Consider the following 25,112-nt stretch of genomic DNA (forward strand, 5'->3'; position numbering starts at 1 on the left):
GCAGAACAAACCTCACAAAGATAAAGTTGTTATAGCTGGCAGGGCTGGACTGGAGCAGCTTTGTCTGTAAAATTACTTGACTCTAATAAGGATGTTTTGTGGGGCAACTTGGTAGCTCAGCACTTGAGAGGCAAGATAATTCAGCTTTCCATTTGCTCGTTTGACGCTGTCCCATTAACACAGGCTTTAATCACCACACTGCTGTTTCAGTTTATGAACTGAAACAGCAGTGAACTTACAAACTCAGTATTTTTGATGTATGTCCTTCAGTGCATGGGAGCAATCCCAGCCCTTTCTGGCAGCACTGCCAGTGCCCAGCAAGTGTCCCTAGCACGAATGTTGGTTTTGTCTCCCTTACAGAGTGATGGGACGAGGCTGGATGACAGCAGTGGTGTTCAGCCCACCGTGGAGTCTCAGGTATGTTATTTCTGCTGGGAAGAAATCCAGTGGCAAATAGCCATAGTGTAATAATAGCATGTAAAATCAAACCAAACCACCTCCAAAACTCAGTGTTTGTAATGTCTGTGGAACCCAGCACATTAAGAGCTCACTGGCCAAACTTGCCTCTGATTCCCTGGGAGGTCTGTACCTGTGCAGTGATTCAGTGCTGGGGCACGGGAGGAAGTGATGGTTAAAGAGTTCAGGTGAAGAGATGATGAAGATGTCTCTGTGGAATCCCAGGGAGATTTGCTGGGCACTGATTCACATCAGCACAAGGATAATAAACTGAAATTCCTTGTGCCTGCATATTGGCTTTTGCTATGCTAGAGTACTTTGGTGGCCATGCTTCCATTGTGTATCTTTTTGTATAGATACCATGGATTATTTTCACTGCTAAAAAAAATTTTAAAAATCTAAAGCCTCAAAACAGAGTTCTGCTCAAGTGCCTAATGTTTTCTCCTCCTCTTCAGCTTGTCCATAGGATACAGACGCTGTTGCAGTTGCTCTTCAGTCTTCAGGTAAACCACTATTTACTATCCAAGAGATTTGTTAAGCACTAGATGTAATAAAATTTATGCAGGTGTGGAGAGGAGCTACCTTATCTCTTAAAGCTGGAGTGAAGTGCAGAATTTAGTCCTGAAATTCAAGGAAACTGTGCCTGGTATTTTGGAGGAAGTGTTAGAGCTATTGTCTTAAGCAATTATTTCCTTTTTCCTGCTCACTTAATTATTTTCCTGCTTTGAGCTCTGTCTGCTCTCTGTGCTCATTGTTTGTACAAGTGTGTATGAATTAGTTGTTTTTACTGTTACCTTGTAGTCAGCAATATTTTGACTGGTTTGATTCAGAGTAACAGTTCTAGGTGCAGGAAATAACCAGTTAGACACACATAAGCATAATTTATTTGCTTGGCCATCTTCAATGTCATGTCAATCACCATGGGCTGTAGGAGCTGGAATTAAGATATGCTCTGGAAGAAAAAGACTCTGTAACCTCACCTACTAGATGCTGTTGTCTCCTGTTTAGCTGTGCCTGGTTTTTGAACCTGGCTGCCTCATGCTGCTCTTTATCCCCTCCAGGCTGTGATATCTCAGCAGGACAGCTACATCGAGGTGCAGCGAGCCACCATGGCAGACCGGGAGAAGCAGTACCGGCTGCAGTCCACCCGGGGGAATCTGCTGCTGGAGCAGGAGAAGCAGCGCAACTTCGAAAAGCAGAGGGAAGAGCTGATGAACGTCCAGAAACTCCAGAGCCAGCTGAAGCTGGAGCAGCAGCGCCTGGAGCGGGAGAGGAGCCGGCAGCAGAGGGAATTTGCGCTCAAGGAAGCGCAGCTGCAGGAGAGCGCCGAGGAGATGCGGCAGCTGCGGGAGAGGCTGAGCCAGGAGAGGGAAGAGCTGGAGAGGCAGAGGGAGGCCTACCAGCACGACCTGGAGAGGCTGAGGGAAGCCCAGAGAGCTGTGGAGAAGGAGAGGGAGCGCCTGGATCAGCAAAAGAAGCTGAAGAAGCAGAACACGGTGTCGGGCACCTTCTCCCCAGAAATGGGCCAGGTGAGGGATTGGTTTTCTCGGTTTTATTCCTGTTAACCTGCTTGCTTCTGGATGAAGGTTGCACTTGCTGCAGTACTAGCCTGTTTTTGCCTTTTGCTGGGCTCCTCGAACCATCACCTGAAGTAGCTGGTGATGGCTACTCTCAGAGAGATCAGAGCTTGGCAGTTTCCCAATGTCTGTGAAATTCCACCCAGATGTCTGGCAATGAGAATATATTTTAAAAAGATAGAAATAAAGAATAAGTTATTTTCAGTTGTGGCTGACTGAGTAGTTTTCAAATTCAGGAACTTGTAGGCAAATGATTGCAGAAGCTGTGCTACGTCAACAGCATTTTGTATGGTTGTTTTCAAAAAGCATTTCTTGTGCTTTAAACAGAAATTTGGAAGTCCGATTGAATTGGTTCATTGAAACATTCTGAAAGTCCTGCTTTCTCTCTGCTCTGTCACCATCCCGTGCAGTCTGCTCTTTCCTAGGTGCACTGTTAAGCAGTTTGGAGCTGCTGGTGTTCTTTTCAGTGTCCAAGGACTTACACCTTGCCCTTCTTTCTGTTCCCCAGGAGCCTTTAGGCTCTGTCTGCCCTGTTCTGCTTTGCACTAGGAAGAGCTTCGTGCCCTTGGGGCTGGGGATGGTCTCTCCTCCTCATGCTGGAGAGGCTGAAAATCCCTGTTTGACTTAGAGCGCCTTTTTCCTCTTGCAGAGCCAGATGATCAGTCATTCCATCAGCTTCAACGGAGAAGGGGTGGAACCATCTGCAGCTTGCTCCAAGTCCTCAGTGAGAGTGAGCTCGGTGGCCGGGCTGGAGTACCTGGAGCGGCCGGAGCTGGCGCGCAGGGACAGCGCCACCCTGGAGAACCGGCCCTCGCTCAAGAACGAAGTGCCAATTCATCTCCTGAGTGCAACCAACCAGATCCAGAAACCAGCTGCAGTCCAGCAGCAGATCCCCACCAAGCTGGCCACCTTCACAAAAGGAAGCAAGGAGAAAGGTGGCAAGAGCAAAGCATCTCATAGGACAGACAGTTCAGGTATGTGTGGTTTTAAGTCCGTTTAAATGCGTTTCTGAGCTCCACCAGGATCACAGGGAGACAGAACCCTGCAGTTGAACCTCTGTATGAAACCCAGAAATTAATATGCTACAAGTTATTAGTGTGTTTGCTGCAGTTAAAATCTCTTAACCTCCTAAAATCCTGTTAGGAGTTCCATGTCTATACTATTTGAATTGGAAATATAACCCAAAGGGATAATGCTGAAAACAGAGTTGTGTATTCCAGCCCAGCAGAATGGTGGTGAGAAGTTGTAAACCTGGATGTAAAATCTTCTTGCCTAACTGTAATGTTAAAGAAAAAGAAAGAAAAAGAGCAAAATAAAAAAAAAAAATTTAAAAAAAAGGAAAAAAAAAGAAAGGAAGCTGTTGTGCAAGAGTCAAATGTTTTGAGGCTGGCTTAGCCTTTTCTTGCTGTCTGTCCAGAGTTGTAGTGACATCGAATGCAGGGCTTTTCTTAGCACCAGTCAGTCATTAAATACAGATCTCCAGGCCAAAATTGAGATGCTGTGTGTGTTGTAGAGTTGAAAGGGGCTAATTTTGTCACGAATAGAAGCAAGTAAAAATGCAGTCACCCTGTCCTGGTGTAATTTCTGCTTCTAACTGCTGGGTACTGGAGTAGTGATCTTTGCCAATGACAGACACACTAAAAACCATTTTATTTCTACCACTTAAAGTAGCCCCACTGCCAGCTTAGGGGAATGGCCTGTAATTTTAAGTTACAAAATTATCTTTTTAGCATTGTGCCAGATTCAGTCTTGGCAAGCTTGTCCATCACTCTGCACTGCCACAGAGGACTCGGGGCCAAACCTGACAGAGAGAAGGCTCAGGCGGAGTGGTTTTGGCACATTGCAGAAACATCTGTCTCTGTCGTGCATAAAGTTTAGTGCCTTTGCAAACTTGCTTATGGTTTTGCACATAAATGCAGCCTGTATCCTCTTACCCTGCATACCAAATGCTGGTAATACGAAGTTCTAATGCCACATCTCCCCAGTTTATTTCTAATAGCTCTTACATAATGGTCTCTGCAGTGGAAATGGACTTAATGGTGTTTTTCTGTAATTTATATGAAAGGTATAAACCACTAATATATTGGTCTCTATTCTCTTGTGAGCATTAGTGGGCTTCATGCTTGTTATGCCCATGTGTTGATCTTAGAATAAAACGGAACAAAACTTTCTGTACCAGAGGCAAAATGCTGTGTATTGAATTTGGGTTTTGTGACATGTAAGGAATGTGTACTGAAAGAGAGAAGTTCTTTAGATCCAGAATAGCTATTTCATGAACTGCTTTCTTTGTTGAAACTAAGAAACTGGGAGGCTGTAACACCAGAATCAGTGGGCTGTGCTGCTGAGCAGCTGTGAGACAGATGGAGAGCAGAGACAAAAGTTCATCACAGCTCTGCGTGTTAGAAGTAGCACAAATGGCCATTTGCTATTTGAATTCTACAGACAAAGGTTTTTTTCTCTCTCTGCTGTGCTTGGTGATTCTGGATTTTAAATCTGAGATTGTCAGGGTCTGCCAGTAACTGAACTAGAAGTCTCAAGAAGAGTATTCATAGTTTAAATAGCTGAAGAGAAAATTTAAGTAGGACCAGCTCTTTGTGGTTTTGCAGCTTTCTTGGGTGTGTAAATGTGTCAGTGCAGTGGCCCCAGCATGAAGCAGTGACATTTGTGAAGTGCTGCTGCCTCAAACACTAATTTATGAAATATTTTCTTCAGCCTCTGTTGATCAGAAGCAGCTGCTTCCCCCCAGGCTTGCTGGACGAGAGGAGGCTGTCCTGAGAGGCAGGCGGTCAGCGAGCCCCTCCCTCCCAAGCAGCCAGACCACTGCATTCCAGCCAGGTATGCCTTGGCCAACTTGCCTGTCCATGGAAGTGCCTCAGGCTCTCTCTGCACTGTCATGAATGTGTCTTCTTCCATTTTTTCCCTCTAGAACTGTATGGCCCTACAGATGCTCAGCCAGAAGCACTTTCATCTGCCTCAGCAACTCTCTTCAAGCCCAATAACGTTCAGGTTCAGCCCCTGGTGCCCTCTCAGCCCAGTCTCTTGAATGTGCAAGATGATACCAGCAAAGAAGATGTCATTTTCTTCTAATTGTTTGCATGTGAAGATGAATCACCTGACACACTGTTTCAAGAACTCAGGCCCCAGTGTGCACGGTGATGGAGACCCGACGTGGATGTCTTCTGATCCCTGCCCAGTTACTACAAAGCAAGGACCAGACCAGGATTACTGTCCTGCTTTGTTGGCTTCTCTGCCAGCAGCTCAGAATGAGGGCACAGTAGTAACAATTTGCTTTTAAATTCTCCAGCGTGTTGACACATGGCATGGCTGTATCAATTCAGAGCATGTTCAAATTCTGACATTTATTGTAATGTACTCTTTTTGGAGAATGTAACTGTTCATGGGCACCATCTTGTAAATTGTTATTGGTGATGTTGAACCACCCAGATTTTTATGTAAAAAGTTTTAGTAGTAGGCCCCAAAATGGCTGCAAATTTTTAAATCTGTTTTCCCAGGTCCAGGTCAGTAATGGGTTGTGTGTTGGTAACCAGGTGACAGCAAGCCAGTCCCCTCCCAGCCAGGTGTGCCAGGCACTGTGAACCCTGTGGCACAAGCCCTGTGGCCAGGTACAGTGGAAGAGAAGGTAAGGTGAGCTTCTGACAGCGTCTTCAAGGGGCAGGAGCTCCACCTGCTTGTGGAGAAGAAGGGTTGGACGTGTGACAATTCACAATGATGATGAAGAGTTGGACTGAATGCACATTTCATTGGCCACCAGCGTCACTGGGACCCTGTCTCCCTGTTGGGGACAGCAGTACAGGTTCCCAGGCAAACTCCTGAGTTGGTTCAGAACGAACTTAGAGACTTGGATTTTGTTCTTTGCTGAAGACATGTCTAAGAAGTGTTCGAATGCAGTAATTTATTGTCTTGTTTAATCCTGTTTTCTGCATCCTTTGTTTGTCTGTTAATTTGTTGGGACTTTACTCCCAGTACCAGAAGATATCAAAGCTGCTGTTACTGCAGAGACTTCTCTGCAGCATCGTGTTAGGAATGAAGGGAATAAGACCTGTTTGGTTTTAGAATTAAAAATAATTATAATTAAAAAAAATTCTTAGCTAAACCTGTGTTTAGCTGCTTTCAGCTAAACCAGCTTTGATACCTCTTGTGAAATGGGTCAGTTCTTGATCATGGAATGGTGGTGACATTAAGTGTTCTGCTCAAAAAGGCATTATTTCCCTTTGTAGTAATTTGCACAGTCATTTTGTGTTGTGTTTTTCACTCTGTGTCCCGGATTCTTTTCCCACCCTCACCCAAGGATGTGTGTTCTGCTGTGTGTTGAGTGTGACTGGTCAGATAATGATGCACAGGAGAGATTGTTTAGGGGTATTGTTACAGAATAAAAGGAATCAGGATCTCAAAGCTTAAAATCCTGGATTAATACCTTTCAGGACATGATTGATAATAGCTTTTAAAAATACTTTTAACTGATTTAAAGTGATTTTAGCAGCAGTGGATGGAAGGTCTCGTCAGTTCTCCATCCAGTCTCATGGCAGTGGATCCAGTGGTGTTTGCCAGTCTCCTGAAATCACTGAGCTGTCCCTGTGATTAGGCCCTGTGTGATGTTAGTGATGTCTTTAAGGCCATAACTTCTCTTTGCTTGAGAGTTTAAAAATTATTTCAGTAGTTACCGTGCAAGAAACTTTATCAATTTTCAGCAGAAAACAGCAGCAGTTTATATTTTCAAGTGGTGATAATTTGGGTTATTGCCTTCAGAGAAGAAATTGAAGAAGGGGGAAAGATAAGCTACAAACTACTGAATAGGGACTTAGGGGATGAGCATTCCTGCTGGAACAGCTCTTGGATTTAAGGGTCTTTTTCTTAGCTGAGCGGTGCTGGTACAAACCTGAGGCAGTGGCACTGAGTTCAGTGAGAGCAAACTCCAAACTGAATGGCTCATGACCAGACTGGGGATGCTCCCCCAGCCCCCAGCAAGTGAGATTGCACACTCTTGGCTTTAATACCAAAGGACTGCTTGGTAAATCAGCAGCATTGCAGAACCTGGAGTGATTGTCAGCAGGAAACAGCGCGACTGCTCCACTGGTGATTTGAGGGTTTTGGGATACCGTGTCTTTGGTGATTAGAGCAGAGTTCCACTCCATATTCAGTTTTTGCATTCCAAAAAGTTATTTTGGAATGGAGGGGAATTCCTACAATCAGTGTAACTCCTGATCCGTGCAGCAGTGTGGGATCCAGCAGCTCTGTAGGACTGGCACTGATTCTTCTGCTGGGTAATGTGCAGACTCTGGCCCCCTGTAATCTCCCCTGGAAGCAGACAGGGAAGCAGCAGGAATGCACAGGATGTTCTCTCCATCGTGCTGTGGTTTGGGCCACTCCTAGTGAAAACTCGATGCCCTCACTGCCTTAAATTACCAGGTTTTTAGGAGTTCTAGCCCAAGGCTAAGTTGCATTAGTGGAGTAAATCACCTCAGCCAAAAAGGGATGTCAGTTTGGGTGCTTGGAAGCAAATTTTGGAAACATTTATTTAGGTTTATTTTGTGCCTGTCCAAAAGTATGGGAGGGAGTGTTGGAAGGGCTGGAGCAGCTCATTGGCTGCTTCCTTCTGTGCAATGGATAAATTTGAATATAGAACAGTGACATGTGCAAAATGAAGTCTGCAGTGAGGCCCTATTTATTTTAATGTTTTATCTTTAACATTAACTTTTCGAATACTTCTTGTCAGCAGTGCTTGAAATAAGTTTTGGCTGTTAACACATGGACCCAGGCCTGTGACAGACCAGGCTGTTGGCTCAAACCCCAAAAGCTCCTTGGAATATGGGTCTTCAGTCTGTAGCTGAGAAATGACCTTAGAAGTCATTCTGTCCTCAGTGCACGTGTCTGGCTGCAGCTGCCTTTGTGAAACCTGTTTGCACCCTGAGCAGAGAGGTGTCTTCTGTCACTTGGGTCAGCCTGGAGAAGGTTTGGGAATTAGCAGGTGCTGTGATAGCTCGTTGCTGCCAGTGTGGGCAGGGGATCCGTGGAAGGCTGAGGGAAGCAAGTGAATTATTTTCTTTAAATGAATATGACTGTCTTTAAATGGATCATGGGTCTCTTCACTTGTGCAAAACCGAATCTGTGAAATTGTTAACAAACCACTCCAGCTGAGTGAACTGGTTTTGGACTCTTCACTCAAATCTTCTTCCTAGATAAAGAACTCTTCTAGGTGAATTAGTTTGCAAAGTACTGCTGTGTCCTGGGCTAAGTAACCTGCTATTGATTCTGAGTTACATCCTTCCTATTGGACTTTTTGATCACTTCAGCTAAAACTTTCCTTTTAAGTGATTTCTGAGGATTAGACAGTTCAAAATTCCCTGCCTCCCAGGTGCCTTTTGGCTTCTTTCTGAGCTGGGGTGTGGAGGAAATGCCAGCACGAGCTTTGAACTGCCGCCCTGTTCGCTTGGTGTCACAGCCTTAAAATTATCAGCATGTTTGTCCTTCAATATTGTGATGTTGCAATGTAGAGGCTGTTCCTGTGGTTCTGATTTCAATTTGAACTCTGCTGTTAAGGAGGCTTCCTCTTCCTCTTCCCATCTGGAACGTGGAGGTTCCGTGTTCCAGGCTGAGGATGCCTCCATGGCCACTAGTGCTGAGCACAGCTGCCCTGTGTGTGTTGTGGATGCTTCCCTAGTTTTTAACTGTGCTGTCTGTGGATTGTAGCTGTGGCATGTCCCACGAATTGAGATCGCTGATCATCCCCCAGCGTGAGGCAGAAGAATTGGTGTTCCTAGAGACGCTTGCTCATCCAGGTACTCGCCTTCCTGCACAGCTAGGAGTCATTCTAAATAATTTGCAGGCAGTTTAGTCTTTCTGAGTAGTGGTCAGATGATTCTGCATACATGGAGCTTGGTGTTTGTCATTTGCATTTACAATGAGAGTCGAAACTTAAACTAGGAAAGGGTTAAAAATACTTATTTCATTTTACTTCTAACTCTGCGGAATGGGAGCCGAGGCTCCCCGGTGCTGCTCAGTGGAGTCCCTGTGTGTTGTGCCCCCCATGCAAGGGAGTTTGGAGATTTTGTTGTCTTCCCCAGCAGTTCTCACATTTACCAGGAAACAGATCTGCATGCCAGGTTACACAAGTGCTGTAGGCAAAGCAAAGCCTTTCCCCTGCTCTCTCTTCGAGACCAGACCCAACATCTTCGTAACCACTGGCGACTTCATCATCCTCCATCAGCACGTTCCTCTTCAAACAGCACGTGTGAGCTCTGGTTCATAACATTTGTGCCATGTTTATAAATCAGTTTTTTATATTTTTGTACTGAAAGAAATTGGAGCACTTTAGAAAAGTTGATTTCAAATTCCATTTCTGTCTGTAGCCGGAAGGAGATCTCTCATGGGTGTAGATCCTGTTGGCATAACTGCGTGCATCTCACTCAGAGCTGTGAACTCTCTTGACACTCTTTAGTCTTAGGTCTGGTTTCTAGGCCCACCTTGCACTGTAAAGATTTAATAAATAATCATGGTCCATGGTTAAATTGACCATTTTGTTGGGGAAGAGTTTGGTTTTGTTTTTTCGTTAGGGTGTAAACATTGTAAATATTTCCTTTACTGTTGATACTGCAGTAGCAACATCTTTGTAGTCTTTATTTTATTTGTAAAGTTGATGGTTAAATGTTAATATTCTGTTGAATTGTGCACTCTTGATTAATTGTAAACATGATCTTAGCACACCAAATGATGATTTTTACAATGATTGCAATGTTTCTCCACTGAAGGATTTCAGAGCTGCAATAGGACTGAAACCAACTTCTAGCAATAAAAAAAAGAACATTTAAAAACCGTCTGCCTTTATATCTGTATAATTATTTATTGTTTTCTGTTTGAATGAAGATCAAAGCAGCTGCCACTTCTCACATGCTTCTCATTTTCCACCCCGGACAGAAATAATGTGCCACAGGAACAAAACTGTGACGTTTTTCCAAAGGAGAGGACAGAGCACAGGAGCTATTCAGTGCAGAAACACAAATGGCTGCAGCCCTTGGCAGTGAGGTGAACACCTGAGGGAAAGATCAGCTGCTCCCAAACATCTGAACCCTGCTGGAGAGAGAGAGAGAGAACTTGGTTAAGTTGCTTACATTAGCGTGGAGGTGCTTTGCATGGTGCCAGCCTGAGACATGCCTGGCTCTGTCCCAGGCAGTATCGGTTCCCACTTGGAACAAGGATAACAAAAATAGAAACTTTCTGCCTAGTGCTCGTGCCAGTTTGGCAGCCCTTGCTGCCAGCACATCCCATCGCCTCTGCCTGGGGCTGCTCTTCCCAGCGCTGCAGCAGCCTGAGTTTCCTGGTGAAATCCCCTCTGGTGGCACAGCTGGCAAGCGAATCCAAGAGCTGCAACCTCCAATCGTTTCTAGAGAGCAGAACAGATGCGAAACCAGGGAGACAAGGGGAGAACCGGGCCTTGGATTGGCGCTCTCGAGGAGGAGGGAGGGGTTAACCGGCAGCACCCTGCACTGCAGCCAGGGCTGAGAAAACCCTGAGCCGGGGTTGGTGGCAGTGCCAGCGCTGTGGTCTGCCTGTCACTGCCTTTGGGGCTTATCAAAGCAGCTTTGGGGGTCCCTGGGCCCTCGTGTGCAGGAGGCAGTAAAACAAGCCAGCATTTGTCAGCCTCTGAAGTGCATGTGACATCTGGCTTGTGACGCAAACTGGAACTTCACTGGAAAAACAAAATTTTTTCTACTTTTCCACATGCATAAATAATCAAAGACTTCTAGACAGACCAGTGTTTAAAATTTGGTCTTTATGGGAGCTAACAGGCTGTCATGTGAGAGAATGACGTCTCAAAGTGAGTGTGTGTAGAAGCTTTTGCTTGTGCTCTTTTTAGGAAAATATTTCTTCCATCTGTGCAGCTCCTGGGAGCTGAGCCACAGTGCCCGCTGGAGATCAGTCACTGCCTCTGTGCTTCCAGACCTCGTGTCTGTGCCACCACAGCAAGGCCAGCCACTCCGTGGCCATTTCTAAATACTTTTTGGCAGCAAGAAGTGGAATCAAAGTGGTTTTGTGGGGGACTGCAGAGAGGGAGAGTCTAGGAGAGAAGCTAAGAGGAGCTGCACTTGGCTCTTGTGCAGCTGTTTTCACGTCAGACCTGTAGGTATTGTTTCCAGGAAGACGAGAAGAGCCTGGATCAGGGAGATCCAGGGTTAACATGGCCAGGAGGGATCCCTGAGGCACAGATTCCCACTGGGAACTGCCCAGCTGCAGCAGCCCAGAGCTCAGCAGAGGCAAGTTTAAATCCTGGGCAGAATTTGCATGTGTTAGAAGTTTGGTGCTGCTGCAGCCATCCGTGTTCAAAGGTGTGTAGGTGTTGCTGTGTTCAGTTTTTGCCACAACAGCAAGGCAGACATTCCTTGGGGATTGCAAACACCTTGCCTGGCAGTGGCACTGGTAAGGCTGTCACTCCTGTGTGACACACGGAGGGTGTGATTTCAGGCAGGGTGTGACTTCAGGACACACTGGCGGTGCCTTCAGAGCTGCTAACTCGCTCGCACCGATATTCCAGCAGCTCCGCCCTGCCTTGTCTCCCTCTCCAATCTGTAGCTAATTAACCCGAAACCCAAACCACATTCTTTCTGTGGATGAATCATGCCGAGGCCATCGGCAATGACCAGCTTTATGCTAAACCTTCCTCTTTCATGTGGCTGAGACAAGGCTGATGGTTCCCATACGTGCATCTGGGATTCATCTGTGAGCCAGATGCTCGAGGACAAACATGCACAAAGGATGTTGGCTCCACAGTGTGCTCCAGCAGTGGGAATGTGCTGCTTGCTGCCTTTCCCTTTCCTCGGCCCTGTGACTCAAATCCGGTTTCATTTCTCACCCCAGCGATGGGGCCAGCCCAAGGCTCAGCAGATGAGGGATGTGGGGCCTGTCCTGCATTGTTTGCTGCTGCTGTGCCCGTGGGATCTGGCAGAGGATAAAAGCCAAACCCTCCTGGAGCTGGAGGTCAGGGTCACAGGGTGCCCAGCTCTGGGACTGTCCCAGGCACTGGAGGCTCAGGCAGGGCAGCATCACCTGTTTGGGGCTCCTTGACTCTGCACAAAGGCCTGGAGGGACAGGACACAGGGAATGGCTTTAAGCTGAAGAAGGGCAGCGTTAGATGGATATTGGGCAGGAATTGTCCCCTGGCAGGGTGGGCAGGCCCTGGCACAGGGTGCCCAGAGCAGCTGGGGCTGCCCCTGGATCCCTGGCAGTGCCCAAGGCCAGGCTGGACAGGGCTTGGAGCAGCCTGGGACAGTGGAAGGTGTCCCTGCCATGGCAGGGCTGGCACTGGATGGGCTTTGAGGGCCCTTCCAACCCAAACCAATCCATGATTCCCTGTGCACAGGACCATGAAAACTCCTTGCTGACAGCACAGTGTGGATGTGCCTCTCCCAGTGTCAGAGCAGCAGCTGCTGGCATTTCTCTGTGTGGAGCACAGTGTCTTGCTAGACCTGAAGCATTCCCAGATGACTACACATGAAATGCAGATCTGCCAGGGAATTTCAGGTGTGCGATGTCTCTTTTCCTTTCTGGAACACTGGAAGTCATGAACAAAACCACACTGTGTGTAATTAAAATTTTGTTTTTCCTGGGCTGCCATGAATGATCATTGTGACAGTTCCTTGCTAGATGTGAGGTGGGTGTGCTGCAGAACATTTCCATGATCCATATCCCATCTTAACCAGGAAGGGGAATTTCTCAGCCACTGCTGTGCTTGGAAGGGAGAAAGGCCACAATGCTGTCCTGGTGCTCTGGCAGCAGGAGGCACCTACAAACCCAGGCAGCAACTCCCTTAAAATCAGCCCTGTCTGTCTGTCTGTCTGGTGGCCAGGAGGGAGGTGGGTCAGTGTGATCCCAAACTTCTCTGGCTGTGGTGGCTTCTAAGCTTTGTGTGAGAAGAGGAACATCCCATGGGACAGTGATGTCCCACTTGGACTGTCTTGCCTTTGAGCCTAGTAATGCCCTTGTGGCATCACATCTTCCAGGTGTGGCTTTGGGCTGGGGTCCAACTCCTGCAGCTGGAGGTGCAGACACAAAGTGGGGATCTGAGCTAGGAGAGGTCTAGGTTTGAGGTATGCTGATAGTCCAAATGAATTCTGTTAATTCACGAGGATTTCTACCCAGCAACCAAATCCACCTCTAAACCGAATTCACCTCCAGCTCAGCTGGCACTGAAGCAGATCCACGCATGGAAATGTCAAACTGGGGAAACAGGTCTGGTGGGACGACTCAGGCACGCACCAGTGAAGCTCCCTCGTTTTCCCCAGGGTACTCCGGGAGCTGGGAGCTGGTTCCTGCCGGGAGGAGGTGGAGCTGGAGGGACAGGACGGGGCTCTCCGCCAGGGGAAGGAGGATGAACCGAAGCCGTGCAGCCCGGGCTGGCTTTGCTGCCCGCAGCAGGAGGCTCGGCGGGGCAGCCCAGCCCGGGAGCGCTTGGAGGGTTTTCCCCGAGAAGGGGCTGGACTGAAAGGAGGGAACAGCAGCAGCAGAGCTGGGGCTCGCTCCCCCAGCTGAGAAGAGCCGAGCCTGGCTCAGATGACGCCCAGGCAGACGGATCCGTGCCGCTGGAGGCTGCTCCATGCCCGGAGCGGGAGGCGGATGTGGCGGGGAGCCAGCGTTCATTGCTTGGCAGCATAAACAGAACAGCTGCTGCTGCTGCTCGAACGGCCATGAATGAAAGAAAGCTCCGCTCCTCCGGCTCGCTGAGCACGCTCGGACTCTGTCCAGCCCTCAGGAGTAGCTGGAGATGTAACAAAGGTGAGGCAGCTCCTGGCTGGATAACAGGGCTGGAGACACTCCAGCGGAGTCCTGCGCTGTGATTTTCCCCTCCTGCAAGGCACAGCCAAGCTGGGAGCTGCTGGATGGTTGGATCCCATGATCTTACAGCCTTTTCTCATCGAAATGAGTCTGTGTCCCTGGTGCTGCCTGTGTGCTCCAGGTGGGTTGTGGGCTCCTCTCCCTGCAGCCTGACAAGCTCCTGTTGGAGCGATGGAGAGGAGGCACGAGGGGCCAGGAGAAAAGGCCCAGCCTGGGGGCTGAAAATGGCAAAAGAATCAGAAAAGGGGTGGAAATGAAGCTGATGCATCTGCTCCAGCCCCCAGCAGCAGGGCAGCTCCCTTCCTTCCCATCCTGCCAGCTCTTGCCTGTGCAAGCAGCTCGGAAGAGTTGTGACATTGATTTATTTAATTCTGAAATAATGGATCACACCCAAACCATGCTTCTGTGGTGAGACAGTTGGTTGTACCTTTGGTGCCTGTTTCCTCTGACCATGCTGGTTCCTGTCTCACCTCCTCCCCTTAGCAGAGCTTTTCTTTCCCAGGCACTGCCTCCTGGAGCACACAGCCCTTTGGGACAGAAGGGGCAGCACCTTCTCCCATTCTTTAGGATAGTGAGGAAACCCCACTCTGTAGAGAGTGACCAGGAAAGGGCAGAGAATACTTTAATCTTTGAAGTTGTGGAGAGATTTGTGTCTCCTTCAAAGCTAGAAGGTAGTGTGAGATCTGAGCTTTCCTCAGTCCCAAGTCACAAAGACACAGGAAGATCTGAGCCCTGGATTTGGACTGCAGCAGGGAATGCTCCTCACTGTTCTACTAAACACGGTCTGCAGTGTGGGCTGGGAAAACCTGCACCTTAAGCACACAGAACAGGCAAGGGACACGGTGGATTTTATTCAGATTTATTGAAGCAGCTCCAGGCTGAGTAATAAACACACAAAACTGCTGTATAAAAAAGAAATAAATGTGCAGAACTAGCCCTTGGGCAAAGTACTGTCACATGTTCTGACATTCCAGGCTACTGCTTGGGTGCTGTGAGTCCCAGCAGTGCAGTCCTGCAGCTGCTCAGGAGTGTCCTTTCTCCTTTCTAGCATCACCGAAACCAAAATACTCCCTCTGGTTCCTGCTCTGAGATCACACAGGTTAGGAGAACACTTGGAAACCTTTTGCTGTCTCAAGGGACAGCACAAGCTGCCAGCCCAAGGAGGTCCCTCCGTGCCTGTCCCCTCCCTGGCCTGACCAAGGGTTTGGATTTGCAGAAGCAATTCAAAGCCAAAACCGAGTTGCCTTGAGCCCTGCTGGTGCTGATGGCAGCCAGCTCACGGAGTCGCCAGGTGGGAGGAGGTGCTCCTGCTGCCCGTGTGTTCCATCTGGATCCTCAGTCAAGGGAGGCACTTGGCAAAATCAGGTGTGAAGCCTGTGGTGCAGAGCAGAGTACTGTGAGACCAGGGCACAGCAACCCCAACCCCTCTCCTCAGGCCTCAAATCCCAGAGAAATCCCAGCAATGCCTGCCGATTCCCCTCTACAGCCAGGAATTTTCTAAAGGTATCACTGGATATTTTATTACAGTAAATAATTTCATTTAGACAGCACGACTCTTGCAAGGAGAAAAGGAAAACCCTGCAGGGTCTGTGATTCACTGGCATAGTTTCTGCCAAAAGCCTTTAGAAAGATTTAATTCCAGTTGCAAATGTTGAAAGTCAATCTCTGTGTAGCAGAAAAGCAATGGCATGAAAGGGACACCAGGGAATAATTAGAAGCAGAGAAACCCTGTGTTTATACATAGACAAGGCTTGTCTTATAAATGCAATTACCCACCATTCTGGGACTAAATCCCAGCTATAATCTTGTTCTGGCACCAGCTCACAGCCCTGGCGTCCCACAAGACATTTGGGTGCCACTGGCAGATTAAGCGTGGCACCAGGAGGAGGAGGCCGTGCTAAAAGCAGCAGCCGGAGCCGGTGGCACCAGCGGGTCTGTCCCAGCTCCTGCAGACAGCCTGCCTGCACAAACATCAGCTCCTCCAGCCTCCTGACCCAGGCACGACACCCAATCCCCGCACACGGCATTCCCCAAAATCTTTGCACGGGCCAAGATGCCAGGTTAAGAGTCTTGTTATTTCTACTGATCTCCTCCCTGCGGCGTTTCAGCACCTAGAGAGACCTTCTCTCTCCTGCAGGGCTTTCAGATCCCACACTCCCAGCCTGAAGTTTTGGAGCTGACACACAAAGCTGTTCTTTAGGACAACTCCAGTCCAGAACCACGTGCCCCTCAAGTTTTAACCCCATACAGAGGAGCTCTGCTCGACCAACAGCTATTTACCTTCCAGGTGCCTGGCCACGCTCAGGCTGACAGGTACTTCCAGGTGCTGACGAAGGCGGTGGGGATGAGGGAGTAGGGCACCGTGGTGACGCTGCTCCACGTGTCGGACGAGGGGTCGTAGCAGTCCAGGGTTTTGCAGCGCTGAGCCCCGCAGTAGCCCCCCACCACGTAGAGCCTGTTCCCTGAGGTGACAGCGCGGCAGCTGATGCACTTGGCCGTGACATCCCCAAACCTGGACCACTGGAAGGTGTCGCTGTGGAAGCGGTAAGCGGAGCTGGCGGAGAACTCCGTGTCCCCGCCGATGACGATGACGTGGCTGCCCACCACGGCGGCGGCCGTGTAGCGCCAGGGCTGGGGGCAGCTGGTGGGCACCGTCCAGCGGTTCTGGCAGGGGTCGAAGCACTGCACCTTGGGCAGCTTGTTCTGGTTGGCGCTGGTGCCCCCGAAAACAAACAGCTTCATCTTGGCTCCCACCACGGCGGCGTTGCTCACGCCTTCCCGGAGAGGAGCCACCAGCGACCACTTGTCCAGCTGAGGGTCATAGTGCTCCACCTGCTTGAGGGACACGGAGGGAGAGGCCGGGAAGGCCCCGCTCATGGCCGTGTGACCCCCCACCACGTACAGGCAGTGGTCCAGCTCGGCGGAGCCGTGGCCAAACCGCGCCACCAGCATGGGAGCGGCTTTGGCCCACTCGTCGTGGAGGGTGTCGTACACCCAGACGTCCCTGGAAGCGCCGTTCTCGGAGCCCTTGCCGCCGGTGATGTAGACCTTGCAGCCGATGGCGCAGGCGCTGCACTCCTTGCGGGGGCTGGGGATGTCGGCACGAGGGATGATCTCGCTGGTTTTCTGGTCCAGCATGTAAATCTTGTCGCACATGAAGGTCTGGCCCCCGAGCAGCAGCAGGGCCTGGCTGACCTTGCGGGGCCGGGCGCAGCACCCCGTCACCAGGCCGTCGTTCTGCAGGATCTTCATTTTGCAGCGCACGGCGTCGGCCACGATCTCCTCCCCCAGCTTGTGGCTGGTCACCAGCTTCTCGCAGGCCACCTGCTTCCGCAGGTAGGACTCGGGCAGCAGGGCCAGGCGGACGGAGCGCAGCAGCTCGGGCAGAACTTCGTGGCGCCGGGGCAAATCGTAGCGGATCCAGCCCATAACGGCTTCATAGACCAGCGTCTCGTCCTCTACCTCCAGCTCCTCGCTCTCCACCAGCTCCAGCAGCTTGTCTTTGGGCAGCCGGAGGAAATCTTCGGTCTTGCAGAGCGAGGTGAAGTTGGCCAAGGCCATCCTCCAGGACAGCTCCAGCAGCCGCTCGCAGCAGTGGGCATCGGACAGCAGCAGCATGTTCAGGCAATTCCCAGGGTAGAGATTCTTCTCCAGAAAGTCAGCCGAAGCGTCCCGGATATCCTGGAACTGCAGCATGTCCCCGGCCTCCAGCAGGGACTCGGCGTTCTCCTCGTTGATCAGCACCCGGGCTGAGTAAGCGTAGTCCAGCAGCAGCTCCAGCACCTCGGGGTGCACCGAGTCGTGGAAGTTGACCTCGCCATCTCTGCTCTCCTTCAGGCCCCCGCTGAACATGGCGTTGAAGTAGCGGCTGCAGGCGGCCAGGACGGCGCGGTGGCAGGGGAAGCTCCGGTTCCCCGCCCGCAGCACCACGTCGGTGAAGAGGTTCTGCTGGCGGAGCAGGTTCAGTTGGGTGAGGAGGCTGTCGGCGTGGCCCGGTTTGTGGAAGAGGTGGATGTTCATGGAGCCGGAGCTCGAGCGGGATTTCCGGTTCTCGTGGCTGCTGACGGACATAGTGCTGAGGCTGCTCTGCGAGGCAAAACCGGCGAGTCAGCACGGGCAGCCCGGGCCCGGCACGGCACGGCCGGGGCTGCGGCGGGACGGCGGCCGCCGGGAGGAGCGCGGCACCGGCCGGTAACGGGAGCGCGGTGCGGCCGTCCCGCAGCCGGGGGCACCGACCGAAACGGGCACCGGGAGCACCGGTCAGCCACGGGGCATCGACAGAAACGGGCACCGGGAGCACCGGTCAGCCACGGGGCACCGACTGAAACGGGCACCGGGAGCTCCCGGGCCAAACACCCGTGCAGCGCACGACTCCGCCGGGCCTCACGTAGTACCGGGCAGGGGGAGATGAGCGCTCCCGGTGATGCCCGCGCCCAGCCCGCCCCGCGGTCCCGCACCCGGCTCAGAGGTCCCGCACCCGGCTCCGCTGTCCCGCACCTGGCTCGGTTATTCTGCCCGGCCCCGCGGTTCCTCAGCTGGTCCCGCACCTGCCCCCGGGTCCCACACCTGGTCCAGCTGTCCCGCACGGTCTCCCCTATGCCGTACCCGGTTCCGCAGTGTCCCCGTTATCCCGCGCCCGGTTTCGTACCCGGTCCCGCGCCCGGTTCTTTACTCGGTCCCGCACGGTCGCCGCTATCCCGCACCCGGTCCCGTATCCAGGTCCGCACCCGGTTCCATACCCAGCGCCGTACCCGGTCCCACACGGTACCCGCTATCCCGTACCCAGTTCTGTGCCCGGTCCCCGCTATCCCGTACCCGGTTCCGTGCCCGGTTCCGTGCCCGGTCCCGCCCGGTCCCCACTATCCCATACCCGGTTCCGTACCCGGTCCCCGTTATCTCGTGCCCGGTTCCCGTACCCAGTTCTGTGCCCGCTGCCCGCTATCCCGTGCCCGGTTCCGTGCCCGGTCCCGCTCCGCTCCGGCTCTGCCGCCGCCCCGCCGCCGCCGCCGCCGCGTGGCCGCCCCGCGCCGGCCCCGCCCCCTCCCGCCCCACAGCCAATCAGCGGCCGCGGCGCGCGGCTCTCTCCCTTTGTGAATGGCAGGCGGGGCCGGCCGCGCGCATGCGCCGCGCGTTGCCCGCGCCCTGCCCGCGGGCGGCGTGGCCGTGTCCCCTCCCCACGTGCGCGGGGGTCCCGCCGCGTCCCCCGCTGTCCCCGGGTGTCCCCCGCTGTCCCCCGGCCCCAGCATCGCGGCACGGCCCGGGCCCGGCCGCGCCACGGGGCCGGGAGGGGGGATGTGGGGCTGCCGAGCTCTGCGGACGGAGCCACGCCGCCATAAAGGGCCATAAACGGGGCAGCCGCGCTGGGACCGGCAGCGCCTGCCCGCGGCCTTTGGATCCCGGCTGCTGACAAAGGCTGCTGACAAAGACAATCGCGGCCGAACCGGCCAGCCCTGCTCTGCAAGTGTTTTCTGCTCGGAGCCCCCCTCAGAGCGTGGAGCCCGGCCCGTCATGGGCACCACCGACAGCGGGGCAGGCTGCTTTCCTGGCCAAGGGAAGGAACTGTCGCCTCTCTCAGAGGCCACATCAGAAAAGAGGAGAAAACCACCAAGTTTTGGGAGGATCGGGTCTGCCTGCACCAGTCCTTGTGCTAAAAGTGAGCGAGTGCTGCTCTGGAGAGGCAGCAGCAGCCACCACAGGTGTTTAAACACGGTGTGGCAGCAGGGATCAAAACCACCTCAAGAAAGAAATACAAATTCCAGAAATTCTGAATCACCCAATTTTCATTTATCTCTGCGCGTTCCAGTTTTACCAGCTGCAAATTAAGGTCATTTGTTGAGGAATTGATGAAGCAAATGCACTTAGAGCAGTTTACAGTTTCTTTTCTCTACATTAAAATTAATGCATGGTTAAGATGCTTATTAATTGGGCATCAGAGGTTATGCAAAGTTTCTTGATTTGTTTTTTTAAATTGGCAGAGCTCCATTTGTCCTGTATAGAATTAGTATTCATACTATAGTATATGAATAGCTGAAAGTATTGTCCTGTGCTGAGCAGTACAGTGAGTCCTGGAGGAATGACTCAACGGGGTTAACAACACAAAAGAAATCTGATTTAATATTAAAACCACTGAACAGCAGGAGGAGCCACCACAGTGGGTGACAGGACCAGAGGACTCGGGTGCTGCCCCTGTTCAGGCACAGGACTGAGGAAAGGAGAGAATAAACAAGAGAATAAACCTTACTCCTCTAGGTGAGCCCTGAGTTGTACCAAATCCTGCCAGTCTGGCAGCAAATCCCCAGCGCAGCCACACGCTCAGGACACTGCAGGGTGATCCAGATAAACACCGAGGACAGGGCAAAGGGTAAAGAGTATCCAGGCCTCCCTCTGCTCTTTGAACACAGGCAGGACACAGCTCCCCGCGTCCAGGCCAAAAACAACCCCACAAAGCAAGGTCAAAGCTCCTGGAAGTGCAGCCTGTGCCGTGCTGGGGGCAGGGACACGCAGAGTAAGCAGAACTCTGTTCAAAGGATGCATTTCCATGGCAGGCGGGCAGGGGCTGGCAATTGCTGCAGCAGGAGGAAGGCTGGTGACACATGTGCAGCTGCAGCTCACACAGCACTAATGCTTTGGAGCTTTCCAGAACCAACGATGAAGAACTTCTCCCTGTTATCAGGAGGAATGATCACTCGAGGCCACCTTTGAAGCATTTGTGTCCTTTATTGTTGGCAACGCCCAGAACTGTAAGTGCAAACCCCACCTCGGCACTGGTTTGACTGCTCCTTTGAAAGGTGATTAATAAATTTCCTGCTTTTTTTTTTTTTTTTTTTTTTTTCTTCTTTTTAATAAAAACAAAAGTTCCGTTGGCGGCTGCCGGAGCCTGGTGGAAGAGCTCCACCCGGTGGCATTCCACAAAGGCACAGCTGCAGCCTCAGCTCTGGGGGAAGTCTCCACTCCCAACATTTCTCCTTAAACGGGCAAGGCAGCTGAGGAAGGTCCACGCTGCTTCCAGCGGCAATTCCCTGGAATTTCCCTCTCACCTTGAGGAAACACAGGGTCACAAACAACACCCCTGCTGCCTCCTGTCTGAGCCCAAAGCCCAAACACCTGGAGAGCTCCCAGGACAGGGGTTCCATCCTGGCTCAGGTGCAGCCCCGAGCCCAGAGTGTGAGCCCCCAGGATCCATCCCTTTCCAGTTCTCTGAGACAGAACCGTGGCCACTGTGCTCCTTTAAGTGGCACAAAACACTGGGAGGTTGCATTTATCTTGTGGGACAGATGGAGGCAACCCTTTCCCCCTCAGTTTTACCCATTGTAGGAGATTCTTGATTTTCAGATGATTCATCTGAATTATTTCTCTGATGAAGAGTGATAAGAATGATCAGCTGCAAACAATCCCCTCTGCAACAGGCATCTGGATTCCAGTCCCAATTATGGGATATTTGGAAGGACAATCATCGACCCAGGAAAGTTAAAATACACCCTGCCTCACTAAAGGCACTTTTACCATGTGAAAACTGGGCTTGTGAAGCTCAGTTCTGGCTTAGGCAGCTTCAGAATTTGCTCCTCTCGATGCCTGGTAGATTCCAATCAGGGAGGAGATGGTCCCCAGGAGTCCCACTAGCCATGGAGGGAACCTTCCTGCCCAGAGGAATCCTGGAGGCAGCCAATGGATTGCGTTGGAGAGATCTGCTGTGTCCATGAGGATGCTCAGAAGTTCAGCCTTCACCTGGGCTCTCAGCTTCTGCTGCCTCTGAGGTGAAGTGCTGCTGGAAGAAAAGGTGGTGTTAGTGACAGTCTGTCAGATTCAATCCTTTTCTGACCCAGAGATGGGGCAACTGAGAGCTGTTTTAACAACTTTTATTCCATTTTCAGTCTCATGAGAAGGGTGAGACAATACAGATGTTATAATTCACACCATCCCCATCAGAAGTTAACTATTTCCTAATTGCAATACATTTTAAGTGTTTCTTGGCCTGTCAGCTTTAGCCACACCGTGCTGTAAATCCCTTAAAGCCAATCATCTAAAATTACCCCTCGTGGGTCCCACCACAATGCATCTTTCACAGTTCTGTTTCTCTAAAGCACCCAGTCTTATTTAAAAAACCATCCTTTGAAACTTGTTTCTGGTTCCATTTCTCTCTCAGCAATGTCTGTCCTATCCCATGGCATTTCTAAGTCAGCATTTCTTATCTCAAGGTTTGCACACAGATGCACACTGGGTGAGCCTTCTGTCAAACTTTGAGCCTTCTGTCAAACTTTGAGAATTCCCTACAAATCCATTTCCCACATCAGTCCAGCATGTCCTCAGAGCTGTGATGGCTACAGATGAGAACTGACAGGTGTGGGTGAGTTACAGGAAGGATGGAGAGGGACTTTGGAAAAGGGCATGCAGGGACAGGACATAGGGAATGGCTTCCACTGCCAGAGGGCAGAGCTGGATGGGATATTGGGCTGGAATTGTTCCCTGGCAGGGTGGGGAGGGGCTGGGATGGAATTCCCAGAGCAGCTGGGGCTGCCCCTGGATCCCTGGCAGTGCCCAAGGCCAGGGTGGACAGGGCTTGGAGCAGCCTGGGCCAGTGGAAGGTGTCCCTGCCATGGCAGGGGTGGCACTGGATGGGCTTTAAGGTCCCTTCCAACCCAACCAGTCTGGGATTACATGATCAGCTCTACAGCCACGGAGGGAAACCATACCACTTGTGCTGGCTCAGTTTTCTTCTTAACTGGAACAAGATTCTCAGGGATCTGAAAAGAACAGAGTTATTTCTCCAACAGCACCAAACCGAAGGAGGTGTTTTTTTTTTTTTTCCCCTCTTGCACTAACAGCTCCAGCGAGGAAGAACACCTCCCCGGCCCTGTCGTACCCCGCTGCCAGGGCAGGACCATCCCCGTGCCCATCCCGGCCGTACCGCAGGATGCCCAGGAGCAGGGCACAGCCCCACAGCGCCGTGCTGCGCGTCCACCACTTCTGCGAGGCGGCGCGGACGATGCCGACATCCGCGGCCCACGCCAGGTGCTCGCAGGGGTAGTAGAGCTGGTTGGCCACGTTGCAGAGCACCGAGAGCCCCCGCACCAGCGCGTCCTCGCCCTGCGGGGAGGGCACAGAGCGGCACATGGGGCACGGAGCCGGGGGGGCTGCCTGGAGCCGGGGGCTGCCCGGAGCCGGGGGGCTGCCCGGGGCCGCGGGGGCTGCCCGGGGCCGCGCTCACCTCGGGGCCCAGCCCGTAGCTGCAGCTGTGCCGGAGCATGGCCAGGTCGTCGAAGAGGCGCAGGGCGGTGCGGCAGGAGCTGAGCTGGGCGGAGGCGGCCAGGAGCCCCCCGGGCAGCCCCCCGGGGCCGGGCAGCGCTGCCCCCGCCAGCTGGCAGCCGTAGGACAGCGCCCGGACCTGCGGGCACGGCCCGCTCAGCGCAGCCCGGGAGCCGGGGCTGGAGCCGGGGCTGGGGATCTTTTCCCTCCCTTTGTCCTCTCTTTTTCTCCCTCTTTCTCTCTCTCCTCTTCTTCCTTTAATTCACCTCTCCCTCATCAACTTCTCTTCCCTTTACCCAAACCCCACTGCCCTGTGCTCCGGGACTCCCATTCCCGGTTCCATCCCGTCATTTACCGCTAAAACTCGGATTTTTGTGTCCCCTCCGCCCTTTGTCGTTCCTTTCCACCACCGAGCACTCACGAATCCCTCAGGTGCTTCCTTCCCCTTAAGGATGGGTCGCTACAGCAGAGTCGGGTCCCGTCGTTCACCGCCCGGTACCGGCGGGCTCGGAGCCCCCTCCTCGCTCACCGCCCGGTACCGGCGGGCTCGGAGCCCCCTCCTCGCTCACCGCCCGGTACCGGCGGGCTCGGAGCCCCCTCCTCGCTCACCGCCCGGTACCGAAGGGCTCGGAGCCCTCTCCTCGCTCACCGCCCGGTACCGGCGGGCTCGGAGCCCCCTCCTCGCTCACCGCCCGGTACCGGAGGGCTCGGAGCCCCCTCCTCGCTCACCGCCCGGTACCGACGGGCTCGGAGCCCCCTCCTCACTCACCGCCCGGTCGCGGCCCCGGTGCGTCTCCAGCGCGGCCACGAGCCCCCAGAGCGCGCCCGCCGCCATGGCAACACTTCCGGGTGTGAAGTCACGTGCGGACGCGGGGCACGGCGGGAAGGAGGCGGGGCTGTCGCCATGGCAACGCGGCCTGGCTGCCCCGCGGCCCAGCCGGGCCCTGCCCGGGGCCGGTGCCCGACCGGGGCTGGTCCCGCTCTCCGTGCCCCTCACGGCCTCCGCAGCCCTCCGGCGAATCCTCCACCAGCCCTCTTCTCACCCCCAGTTTCCCCGTTCCACCCGCTGGGCCGGGCCGGGGTTGGTTCAGAAATCTGGGAAACCCAACTTGAAGAGGCCCCTGCGGACGGCGGTCCCCGTTGTGCCCCGACGGTTCCTGAGTTCACATGCACACAGATCTCCACATCACCTGGAGACAGGGAGATCTTCCCCTGTGCCACCGGTAGAGACCTCCCAGGCCCCGGGAGGCAGGAGTGGAACATTCTGTGTGGAGACAGAAATGTCTCTCCATCCTCCTACACCTTCCGTACTCAGCACGTGGATCCCACCCGCTTCCTCTGGGCTCCAGTGGGTCCAGAGGCTGGGCACAGAGTCCCACTCACACTGCTGCTAATTAAAGCTTTAAGAACTACTTGGATATTTTTACAGCTGAGTATCACAGAATCCCAGAATATCCTGAGTGGGAAGGGGATCATCCTCAAGGATGATCAGTCCAACTCCTGTCCCTGCACAGCCACCCCAACAACCCCACCCTGAGCATCCCTGCGAGCTCCTGGAGCTCTGGCAGCCTTGGGGCTGTTCCCCGCACCCTCAGGGGGAAGAACCTTCTGAGTAAATCATCCTTGGGGTAAATCAATCTGATTTTATCAAACGGGTTCATAGCACTAAGCAGAGGCACTCCCAGCCAAGCTTTTGCTGCTGGACTTGAGATCCTTGTGGGTCCCTTCCCACTTGGGATCTTCAGTGATTCTGGTTGTTCCACACTTGCTGTATCCTCCGGTGCTGCAGTTATCTCACCTGATGCACCACATCCTTGTCCCACAGTCTCGTGACTCACCTCACTGCAATCTGCTGTCAATCCCTTTGCTACTTCATTACGTAAAATGAATAAAATGAATTATTTCTGGGACGTGAAGCAGTGTCTTGATCTTTCTTCATCGCTACGTTTGTTTTTAAAAGTTGTTTTACATTTATTTTTGGGAGGAAGGAAA

At 52.5% G+C, this 25,112-nt stretch overlaps 3 protein-coding genes across 15 annotated transcripts in view; 1 reads left to right on the forward strand and 2 right to left on the reverse strand.

Annotated features, from left to right (window-relative positions):
- ARHGEF18 (Rho/Rac guanine nucleotide exchange factor 18) overlaps positions 1–9,863 on the forward strand; it is a 51,129-nt gene extending 41,266 nt beyond the window's left edge. For all 6 annotated transcript variants that reach the window (XM_038163806.1, XM_038163805.1, XM_038163803.1 and 3 more), the window contains 6 exons: positions 361–417; positions 912–959; positions 1,518–1,985; positions 2,683–3,007; positions 4,746–4,868; positions 4,960–9,863. In XM_038163806.1, coding sequence (XP_038019734.1) covers positions 361–417; positions 912–959; positions 1,518–1,985; positions 2,683–3,007; positions 4,746–4,868; positions 4,960–5,120 — 1,182 coding nt within the window. In that variant the 3' untranslated portion in view covers positions 5,121–9,863. The remainder of the gene's footprint in view (positions 1–360; positions 418–911; positions 960–1,517; positions 1,986–2,682; positions 3,008–4,745; positions 4,869–4,959) is intronic.
- A 3,859-nt stretch (positions 9,864–13,722) lies between these two features.
- Positions 13,723–18,865, reverse strand: LOC119712644 (ectoderm-neural cortex protein 1-like). Of its 4 annotated transcripts, none has more exons than XM_038164145.1 (3): positions 18,794–18,859; positions 16,158–17,958; positions 13,723–15,251 (listed from the first exon to the last, which is right to left on the reverse strand). In XM_038164145.1, the coding sequence occupies exon 2, from the start codon at positions 17,946–17,948 to the stop codon at positions 16,179–16,181; it is 1,770 nt and encodes a 589-aa protein (XP_038020073.1). In that variant the 5' UTR covers positions 17,949–17,958; positions 18,794–18,859; the 3' UTR covers positions 13,723–15,251; positions 16,158–16,178. The 4 variants fall into 4 exon arrangements, with proteins under 4 accessions (XP_038020073.1, XP_038020072.1, XP_038020074.1 ...); XM_038164144.1 differs by having other exon boundaries at positions 16,158–17,963; positions 18,760–18,855; XM_038164146.1 differs by having other exon boundaries at positions 18,760–18,838.
- A 1,709-nt stretch (positions 18,866–20,574) lies between these two features.
- Positions 20,575–24,011, reverse strand: PEX11G (peroxisomal biogenesis factor 11 gamma). Of its 5 annotated transcripts, XM_038164136.1 has the most exons (6): positions 23,890–24,011; positions 23,083–23,259; positions 22,738–22,961; positions 22,568–22,618; positions 21,381–21,642; positions 20,575–20,914 (listed from the first exon to the last, which is right to left on the reverse strand). In XM_038164136.1, exons 1-5 carry the CDS (start codon positions 23,953–23,955, stop codon positions 21,417–21,419), a joined length of 744 nt encoding a protein of 247 aa, XP_038020064.1. In that variant the 5' UTR covers positions 23,956–24,011; the 3' UTR covers positions 20,575–20,914; positions 21,381–21,416. The 5 variants fall into 5 exon arrangements, with proteins under 5 accessions (XP_038020064.1, XP_038020067.1, XP_038020066.1 ...); XM_038164139.1 differs by having other exon boundaries at positions 20,575–21,639; positions 22,783–22,961; XM_038164138.1 differs by having other exon boundaries at positions 20,575–21,642; positions 22,783–22,961.
- Positions 24,012–25,112: the final 1,101 nt, after the last annotated feature.

The sequence above is a fragment of the Motacilla alba genome, chromosome 28, assembly GCF_015832195.1.
Source record: "Motacilla alba alba isolate MOTALB_02 chromosome 28, Motacilla_alba_V1.0_pri, whole genome shotgun sequence".
Taxonomy (NCBI): domain Eukaryota; kingdom Metazoa; phylum Chordata; class Aves; order Passeriformes; family Motacillidae; genus Motacilla; species Motacilla alba.

Coding starts and splice junctions, on each gene's coding strand:
- LOC119712644 (XM_038164145.1), bottom strand. CDS start 17,948: ATGTCCGTCAGCAGCCACGAGAACCGGAAATCCCGCTCGAGCTCCGGC.
- PEX11G (XM_038164136.1), bottom strand. CDS start 23,955: ATGGCGGCGGGCGCGCTCTGGGGGCTCGTGGCCGCGCTGGAGACGCAC. Junction 23,260..23,889: donor ACCGGGGCCGCGACCGGGCG/GTGAGTGAGGAG, acceptor CCGTGCCCGCAG/GTCCGGGCGCTGTCCTACGG. Junction 21,643..22,567: donor AAACTGAGCCAGCACAAGTG/GTATGGTTTCCC, acceptor CTTTTCTTCCAG/CAGCACTTCACCTCAGAGGC.